We start from the raw sequence: 20,292 nt of genomic DNA on the forward strand, positions 1-20,292 counted from the left end.
ATTCTGAGCATACGGAAATGTACACGAATATTTTCTATTAAAAAAAAACAATATATAACAGCTAATGACTTTGCTTAACAGTGTGTATCCAGACAGTTGTTCACATTGTACTTGGAGGTGCAGAATATAGCCCTGGACGACTGCTTTGTCCTCGTGCATGTATTTAGGTTGGCAGGAGCCCTTTCCTGTGCTACCACGTAACCTTACACCTTACCTGCAGTTCACAGACGCGCACTTGGATCTGTACGGTCTGGTCCGAGAGCTGGAGCTGCTGGAGCAAAGGTTGTGTGTGCTTGTAGCTGTAGCTGCTTAGCCAGCTTTTTCTCTGGCAGTATTCAGGGGTGCCTGGTGCCCTGCACCTTCGTAAACACTGTGGGTTATCACAAGTTTCTGTTTCTGTGCTCCCAGGCCAGGGTATATCAAAGCTATCGATTTTTGCCAATCTGATTGGCAAAAAACTTTATCTTATTTCTTGTCATTTTAGTTAGTATTTTTCTAATTATGAGTAAATGTGGTCAGCTTTTAATTTTTAAGAATCATTTATTTTTTTCAGAATTATCTGGTCATCCCTTTGCCCATCTTTCTATTGCTTTGGAAATCTTTTCCTTAATAATTTGTAGGCACTGTGTTAAGGAAATTAGCCCTTTGTGATAAGGATAATGATTCTACTCAGCTTATTCATGGTGTGTGTGTATTTCTCCAATCAAATTAGTTTCACATTTTTTATATAATCACATGTATCAGTGTCTTACAGCATGTACTTTTTGCATCTTCTTTTCAGACTCTATTTTGACAGAATTATAGATTCCTGGGAAGTTACAAAAATAGTATAGCAGGGTTCTTGTACCCTTGACCCAGTTTCCCCCAATTGCTACGTCTTAAATAATTGACAGTACAATATGGAAACCAGAAAACTGACATTGATACAATGTGTGTCATTCCATTGCCATTTTGTCACATGTGTTAATATATGTAACCAACACAGTAGTCAGGATTGCAGAATTGTTCCATCACCATGAAGATCTATGTAGATCTGTGTAGATCTATGAAGATGCCCCTGTAGAAATCACACCCACTCCCTCAACCCCTGCTCTAGCCCCTGGCAGCCTCTAATCTATTCTCCATCTCCCAGAATATAATTGTATTATTGTTATTATTATGATTATATATTACAGCTTCAAAATGAAACTAGTCCAGTCCTAATATGGGGGATGGTTGGAAACACTGTTGCGTGTTACTGCACTTGGAAGTTACAATGACTATTTCTTAAGCATTTATGAAACGTCTTGCGAGGATTACCTCATTTACTCTTTACTGCTGTTTGAAGCAGAATTTCCCCAGTCTGCAAGCTGAAGGAATGGGTTTAGAGAGGTTAAGTAACCTCTTTCGGCATTCGAAAAAATTATTTAGAAAGTATTCTTAGGATTTGCTGTATAGAAAGGATTATTGCAGTTGTTTTTTTTTTTTTTTTTTTTGATCATTGCGTTTTAATGTAAGTAATTTGCAGGGAAACAAACCAGCGTCTCACAAGAGCAGCAGAAGGGGCAGCTTCTTATCTCAACTCAGAGCCTCAGGTAGAGTTATGGGAACGTTTTGTTTCTGGATCAAAAGAAGAAAATATTCTTTGGTGGTGTACTTCTAGACACATGGAGAGACCAAAGTGGGTCTCTGGTCGTTTGGTGTCTGAAACCATCCCAGTTGCTATCGTTGACACTGGCGGGCTGCCAGAGAGAAATCAAATGAATTTTTTACCTGATCAAACATTGGCTAATTGGATTAAGAGGATATAACTATATACCTTAATGGAAGCCAGATGGATTCTATTTTTTTTTATTTTAACTGATTAATTAATTTTTAAAGTAATCTCTATACTCAACCTCAGACTCAAACTCACAACCCTGAGATCAAGGGTTACATGCTGTGGTGCCTGGGTGGCTCAGTCCGTTAAGCGGCTGCCTTCGGCTCAGGTCATAATCCCATGGTCCTGGGATTGAGCCCCACATCGGGCTCCCTGCTCAGCAGAGAGCCTGCTTCTCCCTCTCCCTTTGCCCGTCCCTCTGTCTACTTATGATATCTCTCTGTCCACTTATGATCTCTCTCTGTCCAATAAATAAAATCTAAAAAAAAAAAAAAGAGTTGCACGCTCTACCAACTGAGGCAGCCAGGTGCCCTAAATTGATCCTAGTTATAAAAAGAAATATCTTTGGCTTTAAATGGGAGGTCTGGGAAAGTCTGGGTATTGACCTTATTTCATTCTTTTGTTGACGTTAAGTTGTAATAGGGTTATTTAAAACCTCAGGATGCTTTCTGAGCCCTCATTAGCATCACAGATTTTTTTTTTCCCCACAAGTTGAAAATCCCTTGACAAACACACAGGTTGGCTGAACTAACAGGTCGTCCCATGAGAGTTGTGGGCTGGTATCATTCCCATCCTCATATAACTGTTTGGCCTTCACATGTTGGTAAGTATTATAATCTTGTATTGTTTGTTATTTTTATTTATTTTATGTATTTATTTTTAAAGATTTCATTTTTTTACTTGAGAGAGAACAAGCGGTGGGGAGGGGCCAAGGGAGAGGGAGAAGCAGAGAGAGGAGGAAGCAGACTCCCGGCTGAGTGGGGAGGCTCCTGTGGGGCCCGATCCCAGACCCCTGAGATCATGACCTGACCCGAAGACAGACGCTCAACCGACTGAGCCACCCAGGCGCCCCATGTTTGTTGTTCTTAGAAATCAGTATCATCTTTCTCTTTTACATGAATGATGGTTATTTTAAATCATACTTTAATTATCCTTAAACAGGTGCCCTTGTTTTTATTTTGCTATGTTTTAAAAGTAATGATTTATGTCATACTATTTTTAATAGAGCTATAATTTCTGCACCCCATTTTCAATGTCTTCCAGACACCATTACTAACTAGAGCCTGACAGTTGGCTGACATAAAAAAACATTAAATTGTCACTGAAACTTGATGACTGTTGAACACCACCGTTTAGTACACTCCCATTCGGAAGACTCGAAGGGGTGAGGGGTGAGATTTACAAAACTCAGGTTTCACACATATTCCTTCCTAGCTGTTGAGGCTCTCAGCCTACCTCCTCACCCCAGTAATCTGTACAGCGTAACAAAATGGTTTTCTCTCTTTTTATCTTTACCACTTTTCTGAGTGCTGGTCATTTTGTTGTTGTTTTTGCCTGACTTCGTGAGAGAAGTAGAGTAACTTCACTTAGGAAGAGTGAGCTAACATTGTTCGGCATATAACTGTTTGCTAATGGTTTGTGAATGTTTTCTCCTCCAGTCCTCACAGCAGCCGTGAGTTAGAGATATTCCCCACAGTGTACTGATGGGTAACCTGAGGCTTACATGGATTAAGTTCACTTTTCACTGTGGTGTTCTTTTTCCAGTTTAGGGGCTTGAGATGATTGTAAATTCTGCATTCACCTGCACCACGGCGCCAGTGCCAGAAAGGCAGTAGCAGTGCAGTGTCGGACTATAATGGCAGATGAGTGGTCCTCTGTGTCAAGAGTGGTGGGTGGGGAGGGAGGCCTCCCAGGATCACGTGGGAGAGCTGCTGTGAGATGTGCCTGTCTTAAAGTCATCTTTCCCACCTGGGCCTGCTATAGTAACCTCTGGGAGTAGGTCCTAGGTGGGTATGTTCTTTTCATAATACACTCCTCAAAGAATTCTGGTGTGTAGTCCCAGTTAAATACTGGTACAGAGTAAGGGAGCGAATAGACTTGCTCTGTTTCTTGCTGACAGAAATTTACCTGACCTGTGGCTAACATTAAGAGTGACATGCCTGGGATATCTTGTGTCAACAAAAAATATATCATCAAGAGAGTTTTTTCAATTGGAAAAGAAAAAAGATTAAAGTGGAGCTTGCAGTAACGATAGAGGTGTTCTTAAACCTATGTTTCAAACTTAAAGTTGATAAAATAGTACAAAGAATTCCCGAATCTCTCACTCCAGATTTGCCACATTTTCTTCTGTTCTATGTTTGTGTATGTGAGTATGTTTTATCTGAAGTTATTTGAAAATAAGTCACAGCCAGTATTCACCTTAACTCCTGAATAATGGTTGGTATGAATTTCCTAAATGCAAGGACATTCTCTTACATAATTACAGTGTATTTATGAAAATTGAGAAATTAATATTAAAATAATATTATTATTTAAGTTACTGACCTTATTCAAATTCTTCAGCTCACTAATGTCCTAATAAGTGTTGTTTTTATAGCTGTGAATATATTCCTGTAAAACCTTAATATCACTGAATAAATTCAGTATTTGGTTTTATCTAACTTTTACTCAAAATAATAGCATTTTTTTCCCTGCCACCATTAACACTAAAATCAGATTTGCCTCAAATTTCTCCCATGGTAGTAGCATAGCCAGAGAGAAGTAAGTACCAAGCACCAATGAAAGGAAGGTTGGAGTGTATTTATTCCTGAACGATATTGTCACTATGGTAATGAGTACAATGGAGAATTTTCTGGCCAAAAAAGAAACTCTTAAGAACTTGGGAAAAAAAAACTTTATCAGTCTCTGGATGTTTTCTTCAGCTGTAAATAATGCGATGATTAAGAAGCCAAAGGAAAATAATTTAACACAAAATAAATTTGGAGACTAGAGCATTGAGATCTTACATTGAAAAAAATAGTAACACCTAACTGGGTAAGGAAAGGGAATAAAGAACAAAATGGAAAGCTCAGAGAGTTCTTACAGCAGGGGGGCTGGGAATGGCAGCTTTATGTTCTGTCAGGGAACAGGTGTGGTAGAATCTCTTTTCAGTCCTTTACAGGTTGAGAAGATCTTTTAACTCTGTGCCATGGTTTCCTCACTGACAGAAAATCAGAATATGTGAAATCCTGTATAAGACGTTCTGTCCCATGCTTAGCATAGTAGCAAAGCATTTATCTGTACAACTCAGTGTGGAGAGAGCATGACTGAGTATCTAAAGTGGAAGGGCACGGGGTGCTGGGGCGGCTCAGTGGGTTAAGCCACTGCCCTCGGCTCGGATCATGATCCTAGGGTCCTGGGATTGAGCCCCGCATTGGGCTCCTTGCTCGACGGGGAGCCTGCTTCTCTCTCTGCCTCTGCTGCCGCCGCTCTGCCTGCTTATGCTCACTCTCTCTCTCTCTAACAAACAAATAAAATCTTAAAAAAAAGTTGAAGGGCAGACAACACTGGAAGATCTCCAAACTATAGATAAAACTAAAGAAAAAATCCTCTCCCAACTGAACTGCTCTTCACAATGGCTAGATTGGTGTGGACTTCCAGAGCCTGAGGAATTGTGTAGCTACAAATGGCTGTTGAAGAATCGAGTCAAACCGGTGCCCCATGTTAGCAAGTCTTGGGAAAAACAATTAATTATTAATTATTAATTAATTATGTTTAATAGGAATGGCAAGTGAGAAGGAGTGAAAAGTGATTAGCCAACAAATTTATAATGGATGCAACAATGTGGTCACAGTTTCTGCTGGTTTGGACCTTACGATTTTGTGAGGAAGAAAAACAGTTAAAATACTAAAGGGGAAATAAAGAGTAACTACAATAAGAAAGACATAAACAGCATTTGCACCAGCAACTTAAAGCAGCAAATGTAAAATAAAAGTCTTAGGACTAAGAAATGAAACAAGAAGAAAATGTCATTAAAGATAAGCTTTACAGAGAGGGAGACAGCCATAAGAAACTTAATCTCAGGAAACAAACTGAGGTTGGTTGGGGCAGGACAGGGACAGGGTGGCTGGGGGATGGACATTGGGGAGGGCATGTGCTATGTGAGCGCTGTGGAGTATGTAAGCCTGATGATTCACAGACCTGTGCCCCTGGGGCAAATAATACATTATGTGTTAATTAATTGAATTTAAATTAAAAAAAAGGACAGCTTTAAACTTAGACTTTAAATTTAGAAAAAAAATAAAGATAAGCTTTAAACCTAAAAGAGTAACAGGCTAGGTTAGCTCTATAGAGAAAAGAAAAGTCACAGTTACATCATTAGCAAAGGGGTGAGAGAACATTCTGTAATGAAAGGCACAAACTCCAACAATGTTAAATTATGTACCCCCCCATAGCAATAAGATGTGCAAAGGACAAAGTTTTATAAGTAGGGAATAAAGTGGAAACTAGTTTGGAGCAGAACTTGATAACCCACTTCCAGGATCTTACTCCTTCAAGAGTATAATGTGAGTCTTTTGGCTTTGGATTGGGTTTTGCCATGAAGCAGTAGGGATATAAAGTATGAACAAAGGCAAGGGTGGTGTGTGTCAAACATACCTACTAATGCTTTAGAACTTGATTATTAAAGGATTTCTGACTTACAGAAAAATTGCAAAAACAGCATAAATAACCGCATTCAATAATTGTTAACCTTTTGCCACATTTGCTTTATCATTTTCTCTATAGACACAATTTGAGAGTAAGTTGTACACATGATGCTCCTTTATCCCTAAATACTAAATTGTATATTTCTCAAGAACAAGGATATTTACTTCCATAACCACCGGGCAATTACCAGCATCGGGAAAGTTGACGTTGATAGCATCCTTTTATGTAATCTACAGAACTTACTCACATTTGGCCAATTCTCCCAATTCTGTCCTTTGTAGCAGTTTTTCCTTTCCAATCCAGAGCCAGTTCTCAGATCATGCATAGCATCTAGTATCATGTCCTTTTAGTTCGACATGGACCAGTTCCTTAGCTTTTTGGTCATTCCCAAACCTCTGAACTCATTTCCTCTTTCACATTCAGCAGATAATACTGCATCCTACTTTATTTATTTATTTTAAAGATTTTACTTATTTATTTGACGGAGAGACAAGAAGAGAGAGAGCGCAAGCACGGGGAGCAGCAGGCAGAGGGAGAAGCCTGCTCCCCGCTGATCAGGCGCCCCTGCTGCCTACTTTAATAAAGGAAATGGGAGTCATTAGAAAGGAATTTTCTCCATTTCTCTTTACTCACCTACTTATCACTGGCCTCATCTTCTCCATTTCCCTCCTCTTAGCTAATAGACATCCTTCCATTCTGGCTCTTTTTTTTTTTAAAGATTTTATTTATTTATTTGATAGAGAGATCACAAGCAGGCAGAGAGGCAGGCAGAGAGAGAGGGGGAAGCAGGCTCCCTGCTGAGCAGAGAGCCCAATGCGGGGCTCGATCCCAGGACTCCGAGATCACGACCTGAGCCGAAGGCAGCGGCTTAACCCACTGAGCCACCCAGGCGCCCCCCATTCTGGCTCTTAATCTTGGCTTCCCGTGACTTGAAGAACCTTGCACTCTTCATTGTGCTTCTTTCTCCAACATCTATATCCCTTTCCATTGTACTGGATTTTCCCCATCATTTATTTGTTCCTTCAAGAAATAAATCGAGCGTCTACTGTGTGTCCAGCCCTCCAGGTGCTGGGGATAAAGCAGTGAAGGAGAAAAGCCTCCGCCTTCATGGAGCTTTACCTCATGGTTAAGAAAACACAACAAAAATACTTGCCAATCCCAATTCTCCTTCAGGTCAAAGACATTTCTCACTTTTCATTTACACTCTTCACCCTGCTCTAGTCTGCCTCCCAGTCCACTGAAAGTAATCAGTGACATCCGTTGAAAATCTAGTAAACATTAGGGGTGCCTGGGGGGCTCAGTCAGTGGAACATCCGACTCTTGGTTTTGGCTCAGGTCTTGATCTCAGGGTCCTGGGATCGAGCCCCGTGAAAGCTCCATGCTCAGTGTGGAGTCCGCTTGAGATCATCTCTCCCCCTGTCTCTCTCCCCCTCCCTCATTCACATGCGTGCTCTCCCTCCAAAAAACAAAAACAAAAACCAGAGAGAAAAATCTAGTAAACATTTTATGTCGCCGTCTTCTGTAGCATTTGATACTACAATGATTCTACTCCTTAAAAACACTTCTCAGTTAATGAGGAGTGCTTGGCTCTTAAGGATAGAAACTGAGCTGAGGCTGAGAGTTGAAACACCTTATCTGAAACCAGAGAGGCTCATAACGGGTGGAGGCAGTATTTGAACTATTTGTATGAGTCAGGGTTAGTAGGAATGCTATTTATGAACATAGGAAATGGAGGAGGAAGTGTAGGTGTGGTGGAGGAAAAGATAGTTGAAGTTATGTCATACCCACACCGTTAACTTACCAAAATGTTATCTATATATAGTTTGCAAAAGAGAAAAGAAAGGGATTTAGATGGTGTAGGTTATTTCATAAATCTCATGAGACTTTATTGTCCTTGTGTGTATGAAAAAGAGAAATGTGCCTGTAGCTATACTCACAATTTTAAGATCTGCTCAGTTCTTCCAGACTGAGGTAATTGGCACTGCAACAAACAGTGATGTATTAGGTAATCTACCACCAGCGTTGGATGGGCTCAACCTCCCGTGACAGATACAGGTTGCAACTTTGTTTAAGCTTCCAACCAATCACTGTAACAAATTACATTTTCCCAAACAAGCATTCTGCTCTAGAAGTTACAAGTTAATACTCCTTAGAATCATTATAAACAAATTTGATGAAAAAGTTTTTTAGTTCACTTAGGAAGACAAGGGGGAGAAGTCCCAGTGTTTAAGAATATATTGCCAGGGGCGCCTGGGTGGCTCAGGTCATGATCTCAGGGTCCTGGGATCCAGCCCCACATCAGGCTTTCTGCTCAGCAGGGGGCCTGCTTCCTCCTCTCTCTCTCTCTCTGCCTGCCTCTCTGCCTACTTGTGATCTCTGCCTGTCAAATAAATAAATAAAATATTTTAAAAAAAGGAAATTACTGCCAAAGTAACTGGGCATAAGTCCACACCCTTCAGCATTTTGTTGTAATACTTGATTTCTTGTATCCTTCATAAACAATGAACAATGAGGTCTGAAGACCTCAAATTTTTAAATTTAGCCTCCATTCAGTTTGGGGTAATCTTTTAACTGAGATTTTGTTTCTGCTCCCTGGAATGTTGGTTTTAATTCTGTTGCAGTCTCTATGAGAATTTACTCCATAATACTTCTACATTTCCATTCTTCATTGTCAAGTGTCACGTATGCATTTCCCTAAAAACGTCCATCAAAAGGCTTATTTGAGGAAGCTGTTTGTCTACTTTCAGGGCCTTCGTTTCTCTTTGAATCTCATGGAAGGAATTATCAAGTTTTGGGGGGCCAGCTGAGGAGTTATTAATCCTGCTTTTCTTATTTAATTGCATACTTCTCAATGTACTCTTCCCTCACCCAGTAAAATGTTTACACTTTGGCAGTCATATTGTCCTTAGGATATATCTCTGTTCTGCCTGTAGAGTCTGACTCCTGGGAGGACTATATGCTGCTATTATCTTTAAATCTTTGTGTTTGCGAGATCTAGTTTATTGACAGCAGATTTTAATTTTTGTTTATTTACAGATGTTCGCACGCAAGCCATGTACCAGATGATGGATCAAGGCTTTGTAGGACTTATTTTTTCCTGTTTCATAGAAGATAAAAACACAAAGGTATTTGTGTGTGTGTGTGTGTGTGTGTGTGTGTGCGCGTGTGTGTGTAAGCACACACACACAGAATAGAGAAAAATCTTTTTGCAATTTTAATAGGGTGGCCAGGGAAGGTTTCAATGAGAAGGGTCATTGAGTCAGGACCTGAAGAAAGTGAGGGAGCAAGTCTTGTGGATTTCTTGGGGCAAGAGCGTTCCAGGCAGACGAAATAGCCAGTGCAAAGACCCTAAGGTGAGTGTGGCATGTTCAGGGGACATCAAGGAAGTCAGTGTGGCTACAGCAGAATGAGGAAGACCATGACCATATGTCCCAGTTTGCCTCTAGCAGTCCCAGTTTTATCCCATTATCCCAGTCTCCTATTTGGTTAGGACCTTTCCTTCTTGAAAATATCTTGGTTTGGACAATAACTCATTTGGTCGTTCTACAATGAGGTCTGAAAGGTAACCAGGGGCCAGATCTCATGAGGCCTTTGATTTGACTGACTTGGGAAGCCACTGGAGGGTGAATTTACGTTTTAATGGGATCTCTCTGGCTACTGTGTTGATAGTAGACTGGACGGGGGATGGAGGTGGGTGCATGGGGAAGGAGGAAGTATGGAATCCATGACATCTGTGAAACCAGTTAGAGAGATACTGGAGTAATCTAGGCAAGAGCTGATGGAGATTTGACCATGGTGGTAGGAGTGGAGCTAATGAAAAGGGGCCAGATTCTGTATACATTTGATGGTAATAATAATTATATAATTATAATAATAACGGCCACAAGTGCTGCCGTTTATCAATATGTTGTATGGTGTTTGACATAAGCATGCTCTAACCCTGACCATGGGTTATGAGGATGAGGATTATTTATGTATTTATTTTAGAGAGAAAGAGAGCATGCATGGGAGGGGTAGAGGGAGAGGGAGAGAGAATCTCAAGCAGACTCCGTGCTGAGCGGAGGGCCCATTGCGGGGCTTAATCTTACCACCCCACGATCGTTACCCGAGCTGAAATCAAGAGTTGGATGCTTAACTGACTGAGCCCCCCAGGTGCCCTGAGGATTATTATTATCTGCATTTGATGGATGAGAAGCTCAGAGAAGTTAAGAGAAGTTGAACAGCCCAGTCAATGGCTAGTCTTAGCAATTTTCTATGTAGAGTGTTTCTGTTTGAATTCTTTGTTTATGTCAAGAGGTTTGACTATGTGTCAGTTCAAACAAAAAAGAAAATTACCATTTAACATTGTAGGAATGAATTTTGCCAAAACTATCTCAAGTATGCTCTGTCCTTTAGTACATTAGTTATATGGTCAGAAGTTATATTAATAATGAATATTGTTCATAAAGCCACTCTTTTCCAGAAACAGTAATCTTGAAGTTTATACTTCATCTGAAGTGATTTTGGCTTTGTCATTATAACTTTATTTATTGTCATTATAAATATTTGGATAAGTTTGTCAGCTTCCAACAAAACTGTTCAAATGCTCTGGTTCTTGGTTTCTTGGTCCTCATGTTTATAAGAAATTCTCTGCTGTCATATGAACAGATGTTTCATTAAGGCCATTTTATGTTGACTGAGCTGAGTACATGATCCTTTATGGAAATCGGAATCCCTTTTAACCTTCCACTTCTAGAAGGTCTTCGGATACCACCCATGTAAGGATATGAGTATTAGGTTTGAATCTACTAAAGTAATCCTTCTCTGTGTGATCGTTCTTTCTGTCTTTCTTTCTCTTTCTTTTTCCTTTTTTTTTTTTTTTAGACTGGCCGAGTACTCTACACTTGCTTTCAATCTATACAGGCCCAGAAGAGCTCAGAGTAAGTATGACAGAGATGTATGCATGTATGTGTGTATTGGTGGGCTAATTTTCATCCCAGGGAATTGACTGTACAGACCCAATTAAATAAATTATGCATCTAAATAATGGAATAATATGCAGCCATTAATAATACAAGGACATTCAGTAGTAATACAGAAATATCTGCAAGAAACATCATTAAATAAAAAAGGCAAGGTATGAGAATAGTATGTATAGTATGGATAGCATGCTACCATTTGGGTAAGGATATGGAAGAGAAATGTACACATCAACGTGCCAGCACACTTGCTAGTAAATACACAAAATACGTGGAAGGAAACACATCAGTCACCTCAGTAGAGACAAAGTGATGTTTGTGTTTATATCTCGAAATAATATACTTTTCATATTCTTTCTTGATTTACTAATTTTGGATGTTATCTATTCTTAATACGTTACTTCACCCTCACAAATGAGGATTTAGCTCAAATGCTCTGCCCCATCTCCATGTCCCCCAGTGTATTTATATTACTACTTTTGTTCTTCTGTTGGTGACTTTTCTGTTCTTCAAGTTTGCCCCTTTATTTTGTCCACAACAGACAATAGACACTATCTTTTGGCTCCGGGCTGTTACTTGTATTTTTTACTATAAACCTTTATATTTTCACAGTTGCAAACAGCTGTGGTATGTGTTACAACCATAATTGCATTTTTTGTGCTTTTTCTACTAGTTGACTCTAAGAGTAGAAAATACAGTGTTTATCATCATGATTATGTAAATATCATTATTCCATGTACAACCAAGCAGTGTAAAGTAGTATACTATGATTCCATTTCCTTTCTTGAATAGCTTTTTGCTTTTCCATGGGGTGTTTCAATGGCTTTTCTCTCCTTATTTTTCTGCCTTTATCACCTCCCTGAGTTCCAAATTCTTAGGAGTAATATAGAAATCTTTGGAGTCCCTGCTTTGCTAGGATTACTCCCTGAAGCCCTCCATCTTCCTACCTTAGTCAGGTCTTCACTGATATCCTGGAACTTTCCTTCATTATTCTCCTTGGTTAGATTCACTGATTTCAGTGGATTTCATTTCAGTCCACTGTCTGGATTTTATGTCATCTTTCTTGGTTCACTCTTTCTAAGAAAGGTATGCATTTGAGTCTTTTACCTGTCTAACTCTTGTTCTTTAATAGGGCACTTTTTTTTTCTCTGACAGCTTTTGGGAACTTCTCTATTCTTGATGTTGTGAAATTTCATATGATACAACCGGAGTGTGGATATTCTATGATTCAAACTGCTAGATGCTGTCAGTGAGACAGCACTTGTCCTACAACTCTGAGAAGTTCTGTGCTATCATTTTCTTTTGTATCCTCAGATAAAACAATCCATATATTCCTGGGAAGAAAAGATCTTATTCATAATTCAATCAAGTCCCATCATTTAAAGCTTCTTCAAGTGTAACTCAGTCTTTGGGGGATAATTCCTCATTCTTTGAGTTATTTCCCTTTCTCTCCACTTTGACTCTAATAAGGTGGCATTTGGAGTGTTGGGAAGATGAGGTAAATGAACTTATGCTATAGGGAAGGGAGACTTCCTGGTCTCAAGCTGGTTTAGGGAATCAGGACATGAATCCTTCTATTCATGGTTAAGGCCCACCTTCATTTATCCAGTGTATTTCTCCTCTCTCATGGAGTTGAAGCCCCAACATGAAGAGATAACCTTAACAGCTTTCTGTCCTGTGACTACCTCATTCTCCCCATAGGTTAGTAGGATTGGTGTGTCATATCATTTTCTCTTCTCTGTTCTTAGATAAATCTCCCCCTTGTTTTTCCTCTCTCTTTCTAGAACTCCTATTAGTCAGATATTAAAGGTCCTGGATTGACAGTAGTGACTCTTTTAACTCATATTTTCTGTCTCTCTGTTTTTTGTTGTTCTGATATCTCAAGAATATTTTAGATTTTATCTTCCAGCCCTTTCATTTAGCAATTTTTTATATTTTTAATTTGTAAGAGATTTTTCCTTGTTTAGTGGTTATTCCTATTTCACAGTATCCTATTCTTGATTTGTTGACATGATAGTTAAATAGGAAATGTTAAATTTTCTTCTGTTTTTTCAGTTACCTGTTTCCTCTGTGGTAATTTTTTTCTGTTTATTTTTATTATATTTATATTCATGTTATATTTATAATATATTATGACTTTTAAAAATACTTCTTTTCCATCCTCTTTTAAGAACAAGCCAACAAAAACATGATAACTCATTATTTGTAGCCTTAGTTCGTCAACAGGAGCCTTTATTTTAGGGTGAATGCATTGAGAGCCGGCCACTTTTCTCATGGATCACCAAGTGCTAGATTTCAGGTATCCTGCTCTGGGACACCAGTCTTAACAATTGCTACAATTCCAGACACTTTGTTCTGTTAGTTAGGAGAACTTTTACTGCTGCTGCTATTGTTGCTAATGATGATGATGGTGATTTTGGCTTAAGAATGGAAGGCTGGTTACTAGTTCTGTGTATCCAGAGGCTCAGTTGTAGAAGAGCATAAAAGATTAACTACAGTCCAAAATTTCTGGCAGGAAGACCAAAAAAGGGTAGCCTCCAGGAAATTACACGAAGGGAGGAGTGTGTTAACGCCAACTTCATAAAGTTGTTTGTAAATTTCTGGGCCCACTCATGAGCCATTAATGTATGGACCTGATCTTAATTAGCATAAATGATAACTGAATTAACTAGTAGACCACCACAGAGGTCCCATACTAACCACTGGGTGGCATGCAGGCAGGAAGGATCTGAAGATCACTAGAAATGCTCTGAAAGTTGAACTGACATTGGAACTACAGCCCACTGTGGAAATTTCAGCCTGAACTTAACTAAGCAGATGGTCTGCTAAAACAAAAACAACATTCTTTGTAGAATATAAACAAGACCCAGGAGATTATAAAAAATATTCAAAATACACAGTATATAATTCAGAATTAGTATGGGAGGAACAACAAAAATCTCAACTTGCATGGAAAACAGTAATCAACAGATGCCAACACTGAGGGGACAATGATGTAGGAATGATCTGATAGACTTTAAAGTAACTATTATAAAAATGTTTTTAAAAATCACAAATACTTCTGTAACAAATGTTTGAATAGAAAGTCTCAGCAAACAAATAATTTGGCAAAACCTGTGAGAATCAACTTTCTTAGAACTGTAGAAACTAATCAGAACTTTATAGCAACCAGGCAAATGCTTAGTCAAAAAAAATCACAATCTCACATTTACAGAAATCTTTGTTGAGTCATTACAGGGCCACTAAGCTAACAGGACCAAAATCTCAGTGGCCATATATAACAAAGAATATAGATTATGAAAAATTAGTTCAAGAAAGTCACAAACACACAAACTCAGATAAAACAAGCAGCAACAACAAACCCTAGGGTGGGGTAGAATCTGGTTTCCACCATTCCTGTGTTATAATATTCAAAACATCCAGTTTTAACAACAACAAAAAAGGCATTCAAAGAAACAAATTTGGGGCCATAAAGAAGAAAAAGAAATTGATAAAAAATTCCTAGAGGAAGCACAGACATTGGACTTATAATCAGTATTCTCAAAAAGCTTAAAGGAAACTATGAAAAGGACAGAGACTATCAAATTGAGAATATTGGTAAAGAGATAAATTATGAAAAGGAACAACTAGGAATTCTGGAATGAGAAGTGTAATAACTAAAGTGGGAAATTCACCTGAGAGGTTCAACAACAGATTTGAGAAGAAAAAAGAAAGAATCAACTGATATTATGTCTGAGGAACAGAAAGTGAAAAGAATGAAGAAATAAAATTTTTAAATTTTCAATTTATCATTTTAGAGGATGATTTTGCCAGATACAGAATTCTTCCTTAGTAGCTCTGTTCTCTCTCAGCATTTAGAGTATTTCATCCCACTGCCTTTTGGCTACCCTGGTTTCTGATGATAAATTGCCTTTCAATCTAACCCTAACCCTCATGTGTAATGAGTCACTTCTCTCTTGCTGCTTTCAAGATTCTCTCTTTGCCTGTATCTGGCAAAATCATCCTCTAAAATGAAGGAGAAATTGGCATTCCCAGGTAAACAAAAACTGAGAATATTGTTACTAGTAGATCCACCAAACAGTAGCTGAAAATACATTTTTTCTCAAGTGCACATGGGATGTTCTCCAGGATAAACCACATGTTAGTCCACAAAGTAAGTCTCAATAGATTTAAAAAGTTTGAAATCATACAAAGCATCTTCTAAAAATACAGAATGAGATCTGAAATCATTTACAGATGGAAATTTGGAAATTTCACAAATATGTGGAAATTAAATAATATAGTTTTACGCAACCAATGGGACAAAGAAAAAGTTACAAAGAAATTAAAAAATACTTTGAGATTGAAAATAAAATCACAGTATACCAAGATTTATGAGTTACCAAAAAAAAATAGTACTTAGAGGGAAATTTATAGCTATACAATAAAAAAGAAATAAGCCAGGAGTGCCTGGCTGTCTCAGTTGGTAGAGTGTGTGACTCTTGATCTCGGGGTTGTGAGTTCCCCCTCCAGGTTGGTTGTAGAGATTACTTAAAAAAGAAAACAAAATTAAAGTTAAAAAAGTAATAATAAAAAATTTTTAAGTCAATAACCTAACTGTACAGTTTAAGGAACTGGAAAAAGTGTCAACCAAATACAAAGCAGTTAGAAGGAAGGAAATGATAAGTGTTAAAGTTGAAGACAAAATAGGGAATAGAAAAACAGTACATAAGGGACACCTGGGTGGCTCAGTCTGCCTTTGGCTTAGGTCATGATCTCCGGGTCCTGGGATTGAGCCCCACATTGGGCTTCCTGTTCAGCCAGGAGTCTGCTTTTCCCTCTCCCTCTGTCCCTACCCCGTGTGTGCTCTCTCATTCACTCTCTCGCAAATAAAATATTTTTTTAAAAGAAAATCAATAGAATTAAATACACAAAAAGTTCTTGGAAGAGGTCAACAAAATTGGCATATCTTTAGTTAGAATGACAAAAATGAGAGAAGACACAAATAACTAAAATTTGAAATAAAAGTAGGGACACTACCACTGGCCTTCCAGAAATAAAAGAATTATAAGGTAAAACTGAACAATTATATGCCAACACATTAGATAACCTAAATGAAATGGAAAAATTCCTAGAAGTACACAAATTGCCAAAACTGGTTCAAAAGGAAAGAAAACTAGAACAAACCTATAAAAATAGATTGAATCAGTAGTAAAAAAAAACCTCCTGACAAGGAAAATTCTAAAACCAGATGACTCCACTGATTAATTCTGACACACACTAAAAGAAGAATTAACACTAATCCTTCTCAAACTCTTCCAAAAAATAGAAGAGGAGGGAATACTTATAATTCATTCTTTGAATCCATTACCCTGATACCAAAGCCAGAAAATAATATCACAAAAAAGTAAAAGAAAAAAATTATAAGGCGCTATTCCTTATGAATACAGATACAAAAATTTTCAGTAAAACCCTAGCAAACTGAATACAAGAGCATAGTAAAAGGATTATATGCCATGACCAAGTGGTATTTATCCCAGACATACAAGCAAGTTTTAAGATAAAATCTTTAATATAATATGAAGGGAAATACCCACATGATTATCTTAATTGATGCACAAAAAGCATTTGACAAATTCCAACACAGTTTCATGATAAAATCACTCAAAAAACTAGGAATTTAGAGGACATTCCTCAACATTTATGGACATTTATGAGAACCCCCAACTAAGATTTTACTTAGTGGTGAAAGAGTGAAAACTTTCTAAGATCCAGAGCAAGATAAGGATGCCCACTTTCACCACTGCTATTCAACATTGTACTAGTAGTTCTAGCCAAGACAATTAGGCAAGAAAACAAATAAAAGGCATCCAAGTTGGAATGTAAGAAGTAAAACTATCTGTATTTGAAGATGATATGATCCTGTTTATATAGAAAGTCCCAAGAAAGTCCCCCAAAGCTATTAGAGCTAATAAATTTAGCAAAGCTGTAGTGCTCAAAGTCAATATTCAAAAATCAGTATGTTTCTACATACTAGCAAGGAACAATCCAAAAAGGAAATTAAGAAAATAGTTCGTTTACAGTAGCATTCATAATAATGAAATAATGGAATACCCATGAAAAAAATTTAACCAAGTATGGGAAAGTGTTATAAAGTTAAAAATAGAATATGCTGCTGAAAGAAATTAAAGAAAAACTAAATAAATCAGAAGACATCCCATATTCATGGATCAGAAGATTCAGTATCATTAAGGTGAGAGTACATCCCAAAGAGATCTCCAGATTCAATACAATCCCTGTTAAAATTCTAATGCCCGTTTCTGGGGTGCCTGGGTGGCTCAGTCGGACATCTGCCTTTGGCCCAGTTCATGATCCCTGGGTCCCGAGATCAAGCCGTGCATCAGACTCCTTGCTCAGTGGGGACCCTGCTTCTCCCTCTCCTGCTCCCCCTGCTTGTGTGCTCCCTCCCTCTGTCTTACAAATAAATAAATAATATCTTAAAAAGACAAAATTCTAATGGCCCCTTTAACAGAAATGGAAAAGATGATCCTAAAATTTATATGAAATTGCAAGGTGCCCTGGATAGCCAAAATAATAATGAAAAAGAACAAAGTTGGAGGAATTATACTTCTGGATTTCAAAACTTAGTACAAAGTTTCAGCAACCAAAACAGTGTGGATCTGGCATAAGTATAGATTATAAACCAGTAGAATAGAATCGAGAATCCAGATGTAAACCTGTATACTTATGGCCATTTGATTTTCAACAAGGGTACTAGTGTTATTCAATGAGGAGAGAATAGTCTGTTCAAGTGTTGCTGGGACAACTGGATATCCATATCTATTATAAACAAAAGTTAACTCAAAATAGGTCAATGACCTAAATAGAAGAGCTGAAGCCACAAAACACTGAGAAGAAAACATAGGGATAATCATGACATTGGATTTTTTTAATTTTTAATTTTAATTAATTTATTTTTTAATAGGCTCCACGCCCAGTGTGGAGCCCAACACATGGCTTGAACTCACGACCCCGAGATTAAGGCCTAAGCTGAGATCAAGAGTTGGATGCTTAACCAACCAAGTCACTCAGACACCCCCTGACATTGGATTTTAGATGGAATCTTAGATATGACATGAAAAGCATGAATAACAAAAGAACATAAAGTGGACTTTAAAAAATTAAAAACTCTCGTGCCTCAAAAGACATTATCCAGAAAGTGAAAGGACAAGCTACAGAATAGGAGAAAATATTTGCCAGTCAGATAGCTACTATGGCTCTAGTATTCAGAATATATAAGGTAGTCTCAAAATTCAACAGCAAAATGACAAGAAAAACTCTATTTAAAAATGGGCAAAGAGTTTGAATAGATCTTTCTAAAGAAGATGTACAAATGGTCAATAAGTACGTGAAAAAATATTCATCAGTCATTTTGAAAATGCAAATCAAAACTAAAATGAGATGCCCCCTCACATTTGATAAGTTGAACATAATTTTCAAAATGGAAAATAGCAAGTTGGTAAAGATGTGGAGAAATTGGAAACTTTAGATGTTGCTGGTGGGATTATAAAATGGTGTCACTGTGGAAAACAGTTTGGTGGTTCTTCAAAAAGTTAGAATTATCTTATGTTCTAGTAATTGTATTCCTAGGTATATATCCAGAAGAATTAAAAACATGAACTCAAATACTTGTATGTGAATATTCATAGCAGCAGTATTCACAATAGTCAAAAGATGGAAACAACCCAAATGTTCACCAACTGATGAATAGATAAGCTAAATATAGTATAGTTGACCCTTGAACAACATGGGGGCTAGGGGTGCCAACCCTCAGTAAAAAATACACATATAACTTTTGACTTCCCCAAATCTTAACTACTAATAGCTTACTGTTGACCAGAAACCTTACTGATAACATAAACAGTCAAGTAACACATATTTTATATATGTATTATATACTGTATTCTTCTAATATGAAAAGAAAATGTTAATAATAAGAAAGAGAAAATACATTTATAATACTATTCTGTATTTATAAGAAAAAATCTATGTAAGTGGTCTCATACAGTTTAAACCCATATTGTTTAAGGATCAGCTATATCCTTTGAATGGAATATTACTCATTTGGAATATTACTCATTCAGAGAAAAGGAATGAAATGTTGAAACCTGCTACAACATGGAGGAATTATGCTAAGTGAAGCCAAACACAAAAAGTCACATATGATTTCATTATATAAAGTATTCAGAATAGCTAAATCCATAGAGACAGCAAATTGGTGGTTGGCAATGGGTTGAGAGGGGAGAATGGGGGAGCAGCTGCTTAATGAATATGGTGTTTTATTTCGGGGTGATAGAAATGTTTTAGAACTAGTTAGGTGTTGTGGTCCCCCAACATCATGAATGTACTAAGTGCTACTGAATTGTTCACTTAAAAATGGTTAATTTTATATGAATTGTGTCTCGATTTTTAAAAAACGGGCAAAGGACTAAAGTAGATATTTCTCCAAGGAATGTATATAAATGGCCAGTAAACACATAAAAAGCTGCCCTACATCATTAGTCTTTAGGGAAATGCAAATAAAAACAGTAATGATTGCATACTACTTCCCACCCAGTAGGATAGGTATAATTTTTTAAAGGAAAATAACATGTTGCTGAGGCTGTGGAGACAGTGGAACCCTGACTCATTGTAGGTGGGAATAGACATTGCTTCAGTTGCTGTGGAAAAGTTTGGTGATTCCTCAATAATTTATATATAGAATTAACGTATGACCTAGCAATGGTACCCTTAGGTAACACCAAAGACAATTGAAAACAAGTGTTCAAAGGAAAACTTGTACTTGAATGCTGATAACAGCATTTTTTTATAATAGCCAAAACCCGACATATGGGCTGATAAATGCTATAACATGGTGGACCCTGAATATTTGCTAAGCCACATACAGTACAAAATATCCAGAAAAGGCAAATCTGGAGAGACGAAAAGTAGAGAAGAGAGGCAAATTGAGAGTACATTTGTGTGCTGTTT

General features: G+C 37.7%; 1 protein-coding gene across 4 annotated transcripts in view; it reads left to right on the forward strand.

Moving 5' to 3' along the window:
* The window catches only part of BRCC3 (BRCA1/BRCA2-containing complex subunit 3), a 52,776-nt gene that overhangs the window by 8,052 nt on the left and 24,432 nt on the right, over positions 1-20,292 (forward strand). For all 4 annotated transcript variants that reach the window (XM_032846411.1, XM_032846410.1, XM_032846413.1 and 1 more), the window contains 3 exons: positions 2,375-2,462; positions 9,362-9,450; positions 11,189-11,244. In XM_032846411.1, coding sequence (XP_032702302.1) covers positions 2,375-2,462; positions 9,362-9,450; positions 11,189-11,244 — 233 coding nt within the window. The remainder of the gene's footprint in view (positions 1-2,374; positions 2,463-9,361; positions 9,451-11,188; positions 11,245-20,292) is intronic.

The sequence above is a fragment of the Lontra canadensis genome, unplaced genomic scaffold (assembly GCF_010015895.1).
Source record: "Lontra canadensis isolate GAN:19392208 unplaced genomic scaffold, GSC_riverotter_1.0 scaffold174, whole genome shotgun sequence".
Classification (NCBI taxonomy): Eukaryota; Metazoa; Chordata; class Mammalia; order Carnivora; family Mustelidae; genus Lontra; species Lontra canadensis.